General features: G+C 34.0%; 1 protein-coding gene across 2 annotated transcripts in view; it reads right to left on the bottom strand.

Moving 5' to 3' along the window:
- The window catches only part of LOC108748426, a 177616-nt gene that overhangs the window by 13243 nt on the left and 146436 nt on the right, over positions 1-17937 (bottom strand). For both annotated transcript variants that reach the window (XM_018486601.1, XM_018486599.1), the window contains exon 5: positions 3633-3805. In XM_018486601.1, the coding sequence (XP_018342103.1) occupies positions 3633-3805 (173 nt within the window). The remainder of the gene's footprint in view (positions 1-3632; positions 3806-17937) is intronic.

Here is a 17937-nt window from a genome sequence, read left to right as displayed (position 1 = left end):
AATGTTTAGATATAGTTTGTATTATAAAAATAAAATAATATTTATAAATAAAAAATAAATTAATATTTATATTTAGAACAGAGGACAATTATAATCTTGTTTAGTTCATTCATCTATTGTTAATTTGGTTTTATATCACTTGAAATATATTTATATACAGATTTATCAATTTATTTTATAAAATGTGGAAAGAGTAGTAAAAAAAGTTTGCTGTGACGCTATAGGTTTTTATAAAGTCATCTATGCAACATATTTAAAATTTACTTAATAAGAGTTATCAATATCATGTGATTGTTATAGAGTACATAATATATGAATGTAAGAAAGAAAAGTTTTTTGAGTTGTAGAAGTAAATGATGAATTTATAAAGTAGTAAATCATACGTCTGTAAGAGCAGTTACGGACCTCTCTTGTAAATTTTATACGTGATATCATTAGCCAACTTTGATCGTTTATACCTCGAAAATTACCGTGACCTCAATGTTTTTATATAAGATTTTCATATTAGGATTTCAACTATCATTAACCCTCACAATATATGTACATATACTAATTGTATACATATACATGATAGTGAAACCTCTTATACAGAGAAATCAGAATATATACCCAACACTAGATTATGTTATATATGAATATTAATTTCTTGATTGCATTAATTAAATTATTGAAAAGTTTTTTTTCATAATTTCCGATAATTTATTTTTAATTATGATAAAAGTCCGATGAAAGTTGTCTCGGTGATAGTCGATGAATAATGATAAAGTCGAAGTCTCATAAGGCTTTTCTCTGCGGATACATTTGAGGGTACAACTATAACAAGATGCAAGACGTCATCATATATGTATACGTAATATCATAATAAAGTAATGAATTTGTGTGTAAATTTAAATTGACACAAACAAACGAAGATTATACGACTTCTGCGGATGCGTAATATCGTTATTGATAATCAATGTCGGTTGCATCATAACCAATCTGACTAGCTACGTTTCGCGATAAATTGCATTTATAGCTCGGGGGTGACTTCGGTTGATTTTCCCGTTCAATATTAATAAACAAAACGAAAAAGAATATTACTTTCGTCGCGTACAATATACATTCTGTGACCATCAATTAACTTTTCTTTTTGAAGCGTAAATTACATTTTTTATTTTATATACATCAATTGCTTTCCTATAAAAGAAATATGACGAAAAATTATAATATATACAAAAGTTACAGTTATTCATGTACGTATAATTAGTTCCGTTTTGGAAAGTAATTTGATCTTAAATTTTTATAAGAATTTTCAAGAAAACGGTAATTATAATTGTTATAATTAGATTAATTATAATTATATTTTAATTAAAACGGTATAGTGTTTATTATTAAACAACGTACGTTATTAAATCGAACTACTGTTAATAAGCCATTTAGGTCCGGTTATTCCACCATTTGATAAATTTTACCTATTAAGTAAATCTGGCAATTCGCGCATGTGATTGAGTAATCTTGCTACTTACCCAACAAGTAAAATTTACCAAAAGGTAGAACAACCTGCCTTAAATCATATATTATTTTATATTGAATTGGTTATTAATATGATCATTTGTTATTTTACGATCTCTTAAATGAGAGATTTTATTTCGGATTCGAAAATTTTATTTTACACAAACATTTTATTTCTAAGTAAGAAAGTGGTTTAAAACTTGCCTATAAATTCTTTTTAAACTTTTATTCCCGTGCAATTGGAGCGAACGGTGTTAACAATAATTCACAGTTTGCACTTTGCCGCGCGTGTGTATTAGGAATAAAAAGTAGATAATTTTATTAGGGCTAATTGAAGAGACTTGAAAGATGTTGTCAGGGCAATATGGAGAAAGTGGAAAGTCGTGTTTTCAACGGATGAGTTTTTTTCTAAAGGCATATCAGGACATTTTCGTTCTATTATCGCGTAAATGTCATACGGAATTGTCAAATGTCACGGAGTAAGTCTGGCGATTTTTCCGAGTGTCGAGAGTAAGAACGACATCGTGAGAAGAAGACTCGCGATCTTCATGCAACCCTCCGCTCGAGTTCTCCATCGTAAAAGTTAAAGAGCGAAATGGAGCGAGAAGGTGCATGTTAGAGGGACGGACGAGAAATCTCGTAAGGGCATGAAGGGGCACTGCTGGAAGGCACAGAAGAACGATCCGAGTTCGTGTTATAAAAGAGAGTGGTGAAAGGCTGGACGGATCTAGTCACAGGACCTTTCATAAAGTGAGAGGAAAGTAAGAGCGTCCCGAGAGGAAAGGTCAATACTTTGGTAAGTGACAGTATTGGTCATTGCAATGAAAAAGTTTCTGTGGATTGTGTGTTGCAAATAAATTGCAAAATGCATGGTAGTGCATTTTAAGTTGGAAAATATATTACAATTTTTAGAACATATGTTATTTTTTAGCATTATATTATCACTGTAATTTGTTTTGTTTTCCTTTCATATCAGATTTTACATTTCACAAATGATTTAAAATCGAGCAAGTGTTTAAAAAAGTATTACTCATAATAATCAATACTGTCATTATCTAAATTCTAAAGTATGAACTTTTTTCTCTCTTCTGGAGTATTATTTTTGTTATATACTCGCGTAGACTTTCTCTCGACAACTACCTGACAGCAGTGCGCATTCATGTTACGAGAAAATTGATTGTTGCACATTATTCTGTCATGATACTTTATAATTTTCTACGCAGATATTTGTTTTCTTTTCTTCCAGGAAAAAAGATAATAATATGCGATAGAATAGCTTAATATCATTTTCAAAATTCGATGCTGATATATAGACGTGTCATATGATCGTAATTTCTCTAAGATGGAAAGACGTTTGACGCAAATGCGTCTCCTCTGTTGAATATATATTTATTACTTATGCAATCTTCTCTCATCATCCAGGAGACGTTTACTATCTATTCTATATCTTTGAGCTTAAGAGCTTCGCCTCCGGGTGACATCTCGAAGGAATTAAAACTTGAAGAGAAAGTATTAGGTAGCTGAGTTTAACGAACTGATTCGAACTTTGAAATTTTCGTTTGGACTTATAAACCATAGGTTTATGAGATAGTATTTTCGTTTATCCCGTGTCGAATAAGAGTGTCTTAAGAAGATACGAGAAGAAAAGAAATATATGAGAGAGCCACTTCATCATTTATTGTAAGATTATTGCAAGGCTATGGCATCTATTGAATTAATAAAAACACTTTGGAAGTGAACATTATTTATTTAGTGACTGCTTTTCTTCTCTTTCTTTTTTCCTCTTTTATTTGGAATTATTTCATATCCAGACTGTACTATATAGATTTTTCATTAATATACATGATGTCAATATTCTAGGTTTCAATAAAGATAACTAACTAAATTTTCTTTAATTTCCTTTTTAATATTTCTCAACTGATTTGATTAACTTATCCAAATTTGAATCAATTCAATAACAGAATTCAAAATGCGGATATGTAAAAAGAGAAGGGAAAAAGAATAATTCTTTGACTTTGAAGTCCATTTACTAAAAACAGTAAAAAGCACGACTTTTCATTGTCGGAAATTCACAAAAAACGAAATAAAAAGTTCGTAAGTGGAAAAACAAAACGAAAAAGGTCGAAGTGGAAGAAACGTACCTGTATCTCTGAGTGTCCATTTCCCTTCGTTCTTCGGCTATGGCTTCATTTAGGTCCCTGTTTGGATCGATTCCTCTGGGAGCCTCGCTGTTCGCTTGCAGATTGTCATTGCTGACGAATTCCACCTCGACTTCGTCTTCGTGATACGATTCGGTCAGGGTGTACTCGCGCAGCTGAAACAGCAACACAGCGAGAACGCTTTCAATCAGAAGTTCGATACCGATTGAATAAAAAAAGAACATATATATGTCACCAGTTTTCTGCACCGCAAAATATTGAGGAACGTGCATATTCATGAAGGGAAATAAACGTGCTCTTCGAGAATTTATAAACGTTTCATTTCGTTTCACTTGACCTGCATGTGCACGGTACGTGGATTATGTTCGAGAGATGATAATACACTTTGCGCTTTTAAACACCGGTGAGCGGATTTAAGAGGAACACTTCATTTCCGAATATCTGTCATATTTATTGCAGTATACATATATGAAGTCCGAAGCTTTTCCGATTTTATAAATGATAAGAATTATTTTATACGTTTTACTCTTTCACATATTTATCCCGTTCTCAGGCATAGATATATATAACTCTTGTCGGTAATTGAATTAACTTAATTAAGTGCAGTTTTTTTAAAGATAAACATTACTGTATTTGTGCTTTAAGCTAATAAGAAACATCGTAATTTTTATATACAGAAATGGTTCGGATGCACTTTCATCTACAGATCCTTTCAACAATTTGAAGTGGACTTAATAAAAAATTAAAGACAGGTCTTAAGAACTTCCAAGATTTAATAAGAGATACAACGGGAGGCATAAGAATGTACATCCTGTTCTATTTAAAGATTAAACATTGACCTTCTTCCTTTCCTTTTAAAAGTAACTGAATTTTTCATCGCCATAAACCGAAAGTCCTTTCTTTCCTTTACGATGAATTTTAATAAATGGGAATACAGATATTTGTAATAGTTACCCAGAATTAGACTGAGAATCTTTTTCGACTAATAAGAATTTCTTGACAAAAATACATAATATATAATTTTATAGAATATTTTTAATAACTATAATTTAATAACTATAATATTTTTAATTATATGCATGCATTTTATAAAATATTTGATTTATAGTTTTTTTCTGGTAAGACAAATATAACCAATTAGGCAAAAACGTATTAAGCAACATTGTCTCGACTTTCTTTCTAAGCATCGTAGGGAATGATTGGTGGTAAGGTGCTTTTGTGTTGCAGTAACGTTACGATTAATCACCCCCAGTGGCCAGCGGGGTACGACCGAATTAAAGCCAATGAGACTTTATGGTGCTTTGCCGGGCAACACTACGCCGTTTTTCTCCGTTTGCCCTTTAGTCTCCAACTCGTTTTTATTTTTCGCTGGAATTTTCGGAACGACGAACTCCTACACTTAATTCACTGCAGAAAAACGGCATTTTGCAGGCGTGTGAATAGATTTTACTAAATGTATTTAACTAAAATTTACTAAAATACATTAAACTTTCGATTAACCTTTCGATTATTTTGTATTTAACTGTAACATTAATTGAAATACAATACTAATAAAAGGGAGCTACATATTCTGCTAATGAGCATTTTGGGACACTTTTATTCACGTTTCTATTAATATCGGTCATTTGTTCTTAATGGAGTTTATCATCGTGTTTGTTTTTTGTAAAGATAAATTAATAATATATTAATTTTCTTTTGATTAATAAAAGTTATAACAATAGTAAGTGTAGATAAAAAGTAACCAATCTTTTATTTTGTGTGGATATATCAAAGTAGTGTGTATCAAAATGGATATCAAAAGGATTTATATTCTTAATGTTCATATAAAATAATCGAACTAATAAAGAAATAATACTCTTTCTTTTCATATTCATTTTGCTGAGGTATTGATGATATATTTCAACAACTTTATCTGCTTGCCTATGCTGAGGACTTTGAAATTGGAGCAAGCGTTAATTATTGTCTAATTAAATGTCGTGCGTCGAGCGATAGCTTCTAATCATGTTTCAGTAATTATTTCGTAAAATCCCCACGACGGTAGCGTTGATTCTATTCAGGATGCGGATGGAGAGGTAAATCAATAAGGTAGACGCAAACTGGGTAGCACGTTACGTAAATGTTATTTCTCAACTCGGCTTGCTATGATGCTCTGATAAAACAATAGCAAACAATATCAAACATTTTTAGTAATACTCATATTTTTCGATTATTTAACGCTACGATTAATTTATTAAAAATAATAAAATCTTTATATGTGTAGAAATTATTTCTTGAATAAAAGTATGTGATATGCAATATATAGTACCATTTAATATAAAACAATTTCGATTAAAAATGCCATGAAATAAAATTCCATTATTCCGTCACATTTTCGTGCAACAATGTAACATTTAATATAAAACATAATTTGCATATTTTAATCTTCTTTCTAGTTTTTTGTTCTTTATTTATAGTCGTATTAAAAACTATAATAAAATATTTTAATTTTTTCAGTTTAATAAATTATTTTAATAAGTTTATTCATTTTTCAGATGAAGAATATATAAAAGAAAGTCATAAGAAAGTTATAAGACACTTATATGAAAAAACGATTTTTAATATATTATATATATATATATAAATATAGTAATTATATTGAAAAAAGAGAAATAAAGAATTTTATGATAAGAATGAGTTAGGTTATATATTATAAAATGGTATTTATAATAAATGAAATGTGCTATTTTAATAATAAACTATAATCGAATATACTAACTGCTGTAGGTAACTACGATCTGCGGCCTCTCGTATCGAGAGTTCAAGAGAGAACTCGCGAGGAACATGCTGAATTAATAATAGTCCAATTAATAACTCCTCGAAACCCCTGACGTGGTCTCCCAATTAATCGACGATGACGTACGCCCCTCTCGAGAATATCGAATGCTGGAGATTGCTATCAATTATTGAGCGCGATACAAAATCAATATATCTTTACTGATCGCAAGAATAACGAAAAAATCGTATTATTTGTCATTTTGCGTGCAACCTGTATCGAATTATCGATTATTTGATAATAATCTGCATTCGTTTAATCTTTGTAATCTGACATAATCCTTGAGAATAAAATTGTCGCCGCTAATGTAATTAATTTTCAAAAATATATTTTTGATTTTATTCTCCATAGAAAATATATTATACAATACTATAATATTTATACGAACTAGTTTGTATTGATTGTGTTCTTACATGTACGGTCTAAAATATGATTCTTATTGACTATATTTATACCAAATGATTTATACAAACTATAACTAAGTGGATATATAGTTTCCGTATAATCGGAGAGTTTCTTTTTTTTTTCAATGATGCTCAAGATTAATTTTCTATGTGGTTAAGACTTGTCATTGTAGGCTGTTATAAAAATGTAAAAATTCGTCGAGTTACTCGACAACCCGCTGGGAACAAAGGGTTAATTATTTTGTGGCGCAAAGTAAATTTACATTTTTTTCCTTTCACGTATACGAAAAGTATCTGTGCTCTGTACATAAAATACTTAAAAAAAATTTTTTTGCTATACCGAAATGTAGAAGGTGTAATTTATATGTCACTGTGCTTTTCGGAGCACAGCTAGATTGTTCACAGATATTTTCACAGATAAATGTTGGATATCATTTATCGGTCTGTGGCATGGACATTTGAACTCGTTGAAGTTATAATGACTTCAGTGGTTACATTAATCACATTGCTAATTGCTAGATGTCAATGCAACAATAGAAATCTGCTCATCTGCGAACAAATAGCTATTCTAGTTTATGTTTTGTACATTTTTATTTCTTCGTTAACTTTTCGAATATTCGAGCATAACGATGTCAGCAATTAGCAATGATTGGCATGTGCACGCTTGATGCAATCGTCAAAACGTTTATGACCCGAGGAAATCGGTGGCAATGCAATTCGAATCACAGAGGATTTGCGGATCTAATTGAAAAGGTTGACAATCACGCGATGAGTTGCTACCATTTAGAGAAATGGTCCGGATTTATAAACGAATAAAATGCAATGAACAATCGTCATGGTCGTTTTATTAAAAAAAGTAGTTTAATTTCGTAAATAATAACATCAATTTATTTTTTCTTTTTTTTTTTTATGTGAAAAATTGCACTAATAGAGCAAAAAATTATCATAGTAGTTAATACAATCTGACCTTACATACATAATTAGAAATAATTTATTTTGTAGAACCGAGATCATGTTACTTCATATAAACATGAAAAGAAATATAGAGCGGTCGTTTTTTAATGTACGTAGTACACACACAGTATTTTCTCCAAATCGTTGCTATTTCACGTCTCTTTATCCTTCTGGCACTCTACTTGTTTGGAGATGACGTTTTTGAAAAAGCACCCCATCGCACATGAAGGGAAGAGCCGCTCAAACAAAGTCCATCCGGCAGCGTGTTTTGTCTGCGTAATAACTTTTTCGTCGGGAGGTTAGCGGTTTTTAGCGGTGAGGGTTCGATTCGTGGCGAATACATTTTTCACGAGCGCGTTGTCTCGACGCCTCTCCTTTCTGCGGGGGATGGCCGCGGGGACAAAAACCATGGCTGGCGAATACGAGAGAAAACCCCTTGCAGGGATAGGAGAGCAAGAGTACGCAGAAGGGCGATATTACCCCAGCCAAAACAAACCCACTCGCGTAACCGTGGAAATTACCTTGAGCATACATTGCTTCGCCGAGGTAATATCGAGCTCGATGTAAAGGTTGCACGAGCCACTCGTTGCGTATTAGTGGTTTCGAACAGTTATGTCGCCTTTATGTCTGTCCTGTTTTTACATGGCTTTTTTCTCATATCACGGTCGATCATCGTTTCCTATCCGGATAAAACTTATCGATTGCTAAACAACCGCGTTCCTTGATTAGTTGAATCGAAAATATTATAGTTCGATCGCTATTTTCGAATGATATTTGTGGGAGACGATTAAAATTTGTTGCTCGGAAAAGAATATCTTGATGAATATATATTTTAAGTCCTAGCATATTGAAACGTTTCTAAACTGTGCAATAACATTTATTAATTTGCATAACGATATTATTTTTCATGAGCTTTAGTATATGCTTTAGTATGGGTGTATATTTATACGTTTATAAAATATTCGCTCACTACTTTCTAACATTAACTAGTACGAGAGGAAACGTACGTGGTATGTTTATTATCATCCAGAGTATTAATAAACTTGGTACACCGACTATGTAAAATTACGCGCATTACCGTTATGCCGCTATAACAAATTGCCGTTGTAACTGCAAAGAAACGTTCGCTCACATCATGTAATGCTCGCGCCATCGTTTCTCGCGTGCATAAATCAAATGTCACTGTACGAGATAAAGAGTTTGTAGGAAGCATTACGCTTTTCCATTAACTATCCACGATGACTGCGTGAACGCGCGTTTTTTGAGCTTTACCAGATATTAAATTAATGTATCGCGATACTCAGAGATAAAGAAAATGTTTCTCCTTTTTTCTGCGTTTTGTGTTTTCGATTTTTAATTTAGATTCCGATTATTTTATCATACAGCGTTTTAAAATTGAAAAGAGCCACAGGCTTAAATTCTATACCATTAATCGTTGGCACCTTCATCAGCCTGTGACTCTTATTGGCCTTGTATGGATTGTTTATTTTTATGTTTAAAATTTGTTTTAAAATTGTTTACAAGATTGTCTTACAATGTGAAACGTATCGTGATTTTGTGGTGTACAACGCGAAAATCTCAACTCTCCCTGTATTTCTGGTAATGCTCTCTTCGCTGCAGTTCGTATTATACTCACTTCGCTTGCGGCACTCATTCTCGTTTGTATCCGCATGTCGCTTTCGTCATGGACTCGTCTGCAGTCAGCGAGCGATTCGTGGTGGTTCGAAGCGTAGAATTGAAATCGTAACGACAGCCAAAGTTACATCTCTCACTCTCGTGTGATTCCCGCGAAACTTGACGTCCGTGCATTTCGAATTGTCGAATACAGAGAGTGCACTCTGAGAAACTAACTCGCGCGCAGGTGATTTCGAAGCTGTGAGGAAAGTGTAAGAGAAAGGAGGATTGGAGGGCAGCAGTGAAAGGAGAAGGATAGTCATGTTGACAAGAATAATGTGATGTAGGATGAGAGAAGGAAATTCGAAACAAAAAGCTTTCACGAGATATTATTGAATAAATAAATACTTATATATTGAAATAATTAGACACGAGAAATATTATATAATATAATATTAAGTATAATATATGAATATAAAAAAGTAAAAAAAGAAACATAATTGTATTGCTCGAGTTGTACTAATGTATGTAATTTAGAAACAAAATTCCAACGATTATCAATTTTAATAGACTTTAAATGTAGAAAACATCACGGCACTTGTGTTGGAAAAGTGTCGTGCTAATAATTTATCACTATTCCTGTGACATTTCTCGTTACTTTTAACAAATTTCTATGCTTTATCATCATTTTTAAACAGAGCTCCGGCTGCTACATTTTCAATTTTGGTTTTTTAGTATAAAAAGTTTGGAACTTTTTATGTATTGATAAGAAACTGTAAGAATTGTGAAAAATGCAACTGCAACTGTCATTATTTCTTTTTTTTTTATATATTAATAGAATGTCGTGCCAATTTTACAGATTCACATAAATTTGAATGAAGTTAGCATGCTGTTATATTAATAAAAATAATGACAGCTCCAGACATTTTTTATAGCTCTATAGTTCTTATAAAAATAGAAAAAAGTTCCGCATTTTTTGTATTACAAAATTAAGATTGAAAATATGGTGTGCGAATTTCGCGAATCTAGCACACTTCCCCTCTAAAGTACAAGAAAAAGAAAAATATTTTCATTTTTGGCTACGTAATTGTAGATCGTTAGTAAGATTAAATAAACAGATAGTTCGAGTGAGGAAGCATAAGAATGATAGCATGAACGGGAATAGATATGAACGCAGGAACTGTAGGAAGAATGGCGAGGGGCAATTCCGTGAGATAAACTCGTCACTATTTACGTAAGATATATTTATACGTTCATTTGCCACAGAGTCAGATGTCGCAGACTCGTGGATGAGGGAGTCATGAAATGAGAGTAGACGGTACAACAAGGGTTGATACCGACCTGACTCGGGGCGTAAACACAAATTTGAAAATTTTCTCCGGAGTCCCCCTCGAGTGCAAACGACACCCGCCGTTCATTAGCGCCCCATGTCATCCGAAACCTAATCTACACATTCTCATATACGCACACACGTGCGTGGGACACGTTTACAGGATCGATATATCGCGTAGGACTGGTAGGCAGTATTACAACGAAGGGAATTCGTTATTTACTCGACAAACTCGAACAAATCACATAAATTTACGCGATCAGTTTTTACTCGTCCCCGACGATCGTCCCGAGTATCGCAATCTGTTCCCTTCGCTCCCCTTCCTCGCCTAAATTTATATCTTTACGTACATATTGTTCTAATTACTTTTATCTATATTTACTTTGCAATAGCTTTATGAAATTTAAATATTCAATTCCTTGTATTTTATTATTTATTATTTGTTTATTTATTATTGATTTATAATTTATTTTAGATACTTGTGTTTCTCCTCTGCGCGTACATCTCAAAAAATTAATGAAGATTTACTTCTTATTACTTTAAAGATTTTTAAAAACACTAATTATTAACAGTCCTCTAAAATTTTAAAATAAAATTGTGTCTGTGTGAAATAAGAAAAGAAGAAAAAGGAAGAAATGAAATTTGATAGAGCAATTTCACTTAATTGCCTCTCGTTATAACATTAATATTCGCATGTCTTAGCGATTATATCGTATTTGTGCATCTTGTATTTCAGGTGCATTATAAATACACCTATGTCTCGGAAACGTGTACCGATAATTTGAGCGTATGTCAGGCAACGTTTGTAGCCGTAGAATAGCATTTGAGTTAGCGGCGTTATTACTTCGCAAACAGCTGTAACCCCCCGAGTGAGCCATGACTTCGTCTCTCTGGTCCCGTCTCAGACCCTGAGTAACTGCGCAAAGTTCTATGCATCGTGTTTAGACATCACGTCATCGTACAGTCATACTGGGAATATGTAATTACATTGAATCACGCGACCTGAAAACACGGACCAACGTTAATCTCATGAAGTAATATTCATTAATTCATTTTGCAAGACGTTAAAGACCTTGAAGACTGATATTCTATGCTTACACTTGCGCGTAGTAGGTACATGCATAAAATAGTAATATAGTAATTATAAGTGGAAATCAGACTGTAAGAATAAATCAAATAAGAGAAAGATTTCTGTTCTTAGTCAATGTAGATCTTGATGCTTAATAATTTTCGCAATAAGTTCTTTGCGAATTTTAAGAAGTTTATATAATTATTATTATTATATATATATATACATATACATATATATATATAGTGTTATATTATTATTAAATTAACAATTAGCGTAGTTTGTAATATTATTTCTAGCTTCAGTTTATGATTGTGTTGAAGTCCGACATCGCGCAGAATACCTGTACAATTGAAAAATTCCTTTAGAATTGAAATATATATTTGAAAATTTGCACAATCAATCTTATTAAGCACCAAAATCTGTTTCAATCGAAAATAGGATCTTTCTTCGATTTTGTAATGTAATCAATCATAATAAAAAAGAAGTGAAAAAGTTTTTTCACGGATAAAATATCATTATGGTATTTTTTATGTCAAGACTTGTCAGCGTTGCATTTTCAAAATAAAATGTTTATCATTTCTATTATGTGTACCAAATAAATGTCCGAATTTTCGTGTTTTGATCTTTGCATATTAAACATCTCGACTAACTCGAGGCTGTTTCAGTATTAAAGGCTGTTACAATATAACTCAGATTACTATTAAACATCCTAAGATCTCTTGGAATTTCTAGAGGATAATCCAGCCCCTTCAGCGATCATTTCACAGATTCGCGCAGATCGTAAATAAAAACCTTGCGAATTTTGAGGGAATAGATCTTTCCACGGTAACTTCGTATTAAAGTTCGAGAAGTTTCACTCAATCGCAGTTTGGTTGCATGGTTCGTCCGATTTAATTGACGTGACGCCCGCTTGTGTTTGCGCCAAACCAATAAAATTGGCGCGGCCGTTTGTCCGAAAAAAAAAAAAAACGGCTCTGATAAAGTTAACTGCAATACAGAACTCCGTTAGGCACGGCCATCGCCCACCGACCTTCCTGTGCAAACGCTTGCGACGGTTTTCATTAGTACGGCACACTGCGGTATCGTAATTTAGCGACCTCTGATGTCAAGGACTCTTTTAAGCATGAAAAGAGGAAAAGAGAATAATGAAAAGAAGACGAAGAGGGCTTAAAATGAAAAAAAAAAAAAACGAAAAAAGAAGGTAAAGAAGAAAGAAATAAAGAAGATGGAGCAAATAGAAAAGAATCGGGAGCAGAAATAAAAAAATGAAGGGAACATTGTACAAGGAAATTACAGATAGAGTATATTATGACAAGCTTAAAGGTCGTGATAATTTGTTATTAATTTTGACAATCATTATGTAATATTCTACGTAGTACCGTTAATGTTATTTTATCTTTATCTAATGAAAGTCGGAATTGCATTTCGGTATATTTACTTTCTATCCGACTGTACAGACATTATTTAGAATAAAGAGTAAAATCTTCCACTTAAGTTCCTTGTTACGCGAACTGGTTAATGTTTGTTACGGCGCTACATCGCGCGTGAAAAGACCGAGTAGTTCCGGATGGATCTTCATGCGAGACCAAATAGACCAGTCCGTTTGTCGCTCTGCATCCGATTGGCGGTTACGCGAGGGCTCGGCTTGTAAGTTTAAACTACTCGCATGCGTGTTCGTGTGACTTGCGTTAAATTGCTCGACATTTGTCGGACGATCTACCTGGTAATGCGCACTCATTAGTCTCCTCTTAGTCGTGCGATTAATTGACCTTTTCCACTGATTTCCCATGAATTGGAATGTGGCTAATCGGTTTTCAAACCTGGCGTGAAAGGGCGTTTTCATGTAGATCGAATGAAATCACGGCCGGCGGAAAATAGGAATATCCTCCGTTAGTAACTTAATTGTAGATTTGATATATTAGATGGATGAGTAGGATTGATGGTAAGGATTGTCGATCAATGACAAATTTCCGAGCTAATGTTGCGCAGCGTTCGTCACTTTTGCAAGAAATTACAACGGATGAAGCTGCGAGCATTAAGCTGCGTGCATTAAGCGCATTTCGAGTACGTCGTGTCGCTCTTCAAGGAGAAACGATCCATCACCAAACGGTTTTAATTTCCAGCTACCGCGCGTCGTAATTTCGACTCGTAAACACCCGCAGTAAGGATGCGCGCAGGTAGACTTTCTCGGTTTTGAGTCGATCGCAAGAACGGCTGGAGGCATCTTGCTGCACTTGCGACATAATGCTTGCTGTCGAGTAATGGCAGTCGTCGGCTTTTGAAGTGCTCCTACTTACAGAATGGCGTTGTAACTCCACGGACGAAGCGCATCGCGCAGATGCTCATCCTCGTCCTCCGCTCGTCGTCTACCGTATGTGCGTCGTGTCGAGGATCACCTCGTCATTCATTCATGGCAGGAGAGAACAGTACGGGACACCCGTTGCATATAGTATAGGCGACGCGACGTGGCGCGGCTCGCCGGGGTGAAATACCCGCAGTAACCGTTGTTCGTGAGCGGCCCGGTGTAAATTAATTCTGTAAACTTTCCGCGCCGTTGCCGTATCCGCCATCGTCGTCGCTCGCGGACTTGCGGGGTTGTCAGACTTACAACACAACGCTACCGTAAATATGTATTATGTAAATTATTAATTACCGATGCCGCCGCCGCGCGCGCGCTTCGAGAAACAATGTTTCGCTCGCTGCCAGTCTAGTCTCTTACATAGTTATGACTAACGAGTCATAATTGAAACCGGGAGCTTCCAAAGGTGTTAGGTGCCAACAAGTTGGCTTGTAACATTGAATAAGTGTATACATCTACGGTTGATCTTTCATTTAATTACTTGTTACGGTCTTCCGTTTATGAGAAGAAGCATTGTGATAAAATCTGGGAAAATCTAGATGTACCGTATAAAATCTGTTCCTTTCAAACTCGGTTCGTTTTCGACTTTAATGACATTATGGAATAAAAGTAACGGACTTTACAATTTTCCATGATCGCAAAATTTTAATATATAATTCAATTAATCAAGATATCAAGAGGTAGCAATAGGGAACTCGACCGATAGCATTTCCCTCGTTCTTTTTAACCACCTTCGATTCGTCCTTCGGGAGTTAAGCTGATTTAGAGTGACGTTAGTTAAATCGTCGCTCTCGTTCGATGAGAAGGGATTCCGGGGTTGACATTTCGGGAAGAGGTCGAACGCATTTCCGGAAGCGCTCTAATTTTACGTTGCGGCGAGCAGCGTGACGCTCGTAAATCTGTGGTTACTGAGGTCCGCTGGTGACGCTGCAGCGCATCTACTATTTCTCTCTGAATTATCCGACGCCGTTGGCCACGTCGTTGGCTATCGCAATCCGCCAACAAGCGATATTTGTCCTTGTGAGAACCGCGGGTGCGCAGCGTGCACGCGAATGAATATGTTTGCTCCAGCGTCGGTGTAATTCCACGGCGTTATCACTTTTTACTTATTTAGAACGAGGACGACGAAACCACGGATTCCAAATTTCGGTTTATAACGATCAAGACTATATTGATATGGCGACGAACAAGTAGTGATGGAAGACTTAGAGAGAATCGAGCGATGTTCAATTAAATAAGGCAAAGTAGGGCAAAGTAGATTACCTATTTTTGTGAAAAATGAGGAAACGCGATAAAAGTTTCTGCCGCGCACTCCTGCAGGCGTTAATTTTTAGTGATACGTCGTAATACTTTATGTGAGCATAGGTAAATACCTTGATCCTCTTACTCGTTTCTGCCTTCTATTTTCCCTTAACATTATCTACTCATGCAACATTTGAAATTAAGTTTGATTCATTATGTAATATAAATTATTTTTTATACTCTTTATTTATACAATCAAGTGTAATAATGATAATAATTAATACTCGTATTTTGGTGTTCTTTTTACGACTTTGATAGCGCGTTTCGAGGTATTTAATGATAAAAAAGAAATTAAATGCAAATACGTATATAAATTTATACGCCTTCATTAATTGCTAACGAAAGGTTATTAAATTAAGTACAAATATATGTATAAAAATTTCGATATTTTACCTTTATAAAATTAATGTATCATAAACGTAAAATGGAAACGATATTTCCATATTTACGTATATTATCCTTTTGATATCTTTATAATATATTTATAATGTATGTTAAAGATATTACCTGACAAAGTAATACGTTAATATACCGAGAACTTGTTCTCACGCATGCATGCACGGTATGTAACAAAAGGGTCGATAAACTTCACCTCTTAGGGTCTCGATTATCGTTTGTCACAATGAATGCTGAGTTATTAACAACGCTATATCGTTCACAATAGTAAATGCATAATTACAACGGAAACGACATTACATAAGTACAACGGTGCTCGTAATTGCCGACATTTGCGAAATAATTAAACGTTTAAATCGATCAGAATTATCGCAATACGCTTCGTAATGCGCGATAACGATATGCATAATCATTTTACATATTCATTACGCGTATAATGTTTATAATACGTATCGATAAATTCCTCATACGTTGAATGTTTCTACATGCCGTTCATTATGAAGAATTTTTTTCAAATGAGAAAGATGGTGATACTGTTCTTTTTGCTATTACATGCGCATTTCATTATTATTTATAAAAATTGAGCACAGGGAATATTTATCTCTTTGGAATACTTTTGCAGTTATGAAATAAACATTCCCATTAATTATACGCTCTTATTAATTACTAACGAACGATTATTAATGAATTTAAAATAATCAAATCAAAGTTTTTATAGCAACTGCTTTGATGGAATCGCATAACTCGATATAAATACGAACAATTGATTCGGATTATTTAAATGTCATTAAATACTTACCTTAAAAAGTACAAGCTTGAGAGAAGTAGGATTTTAATTCTTCGTATTGACTTTGTTCTCTGCAAATTAATTTACTATCTTTTTTATCTTTATAATTTTTTATTCTGAGCCTTATTCCTTGTATTCAAATTTTCTAATTAAAAAAAAAAAAAAAATAAATCAATGACTATTATCGTGATCATTTAAATGGGATATCTCACATTTTTAAATAATTAATCGTATAGCTCTATCGTGTTCGATAGCCGGAAATATGGATTATGATTACGCAAAATCAGTAATTCATCTCGCGCTCAGAGCCTTTTTACGTACTGTGGCGTGCGTGTGCAACGCAAGGCAGAAGAACGTGTTCCACGCTATTCCGCAGGGACAAGCGCAACACCGCAAAGCCACTCCTATATCACCTTGTGGTTTTGGTTAGAGCGTTAGAACAGAGGTAGAGAGTGAGAGAGGAAAATGTGTATCACTCGCACTGCGGATAGTGCAGCAAAGAGAAATGGTAATAAGAGCGTCGGCTCTGAAGAGACTGTACTGACGAACTATTCTTGAAATGCATTAATGGAATGTCACGTAAAATTGAACCCATTTGCATTTCTCGCCGAACTACTTGGAATATAATTTTTATTTATGACTTTTATAGTTTTATTTCTTAATTTATTATGTATCAGCTAATGGAGCAACGAAATAGATCAGACGTCACAAACGATTAAGTAAATTTATTTTCTTAATATACTAATGATATAATAAATAATAATATAAATAAATATCTTTTTAATTTAATCCTAATATGATAGTAGGCCAAAAATATAAAAGTTCCGTACTTTAAATTAAATAAAGATGAACACTTTTGATTGTAATAACATTCCACAAATTTTAGTTTTGTTTTAGAAGTAGCTTATGCTGGATAATCCTTCTTTAATACTGTCCTAAAAAATTTAGTTATCGTACAACGCGTAATCATTATTTTTGTAAATATTCCCTGTTATTGCCAATTACAATTAATTGCGATCGTTAGCAGGGAAACGAGCTTCTCCTTGCTATCAGCGCATCGATTGCCCGACGGCTCCCATTAATCGGATTTGCCCAACATAAAATCTGTTAATACCAGTGGGGTCCGCGGTAATTAGCAACCGGTGGCCGGCACTGTAATTTAATAATTGTCGCTAATTTTACATCGTTTACTTGCCGACGAGAAAGAGAGAGAGAAAGAGAGAGAGAGAGAGAGAGAGAGAGAGAGAGAGAGAGAGA

This window comes from Trachymyrmex septentrionalis, unplaced genomic scaffold (assembly GCF_001594115.1).
Source record: "Trachymyrmex septentrionalis isolate Tsep2-gDNA-1 unplaced genomic scaffold, Tsep1.0 scaffold22, whole genome shotgun sequence".
Taxonomy (NCBI): Eukaryota; Metazoa; Arthropoda; class Insecta; order Hymenoptera; family Formicidae; genus Trachymyrmex; species Trachymyrmex septentrionalis.
This window is presented reverse-complemented; position numbering and strand designations above follow the sequence as displayed.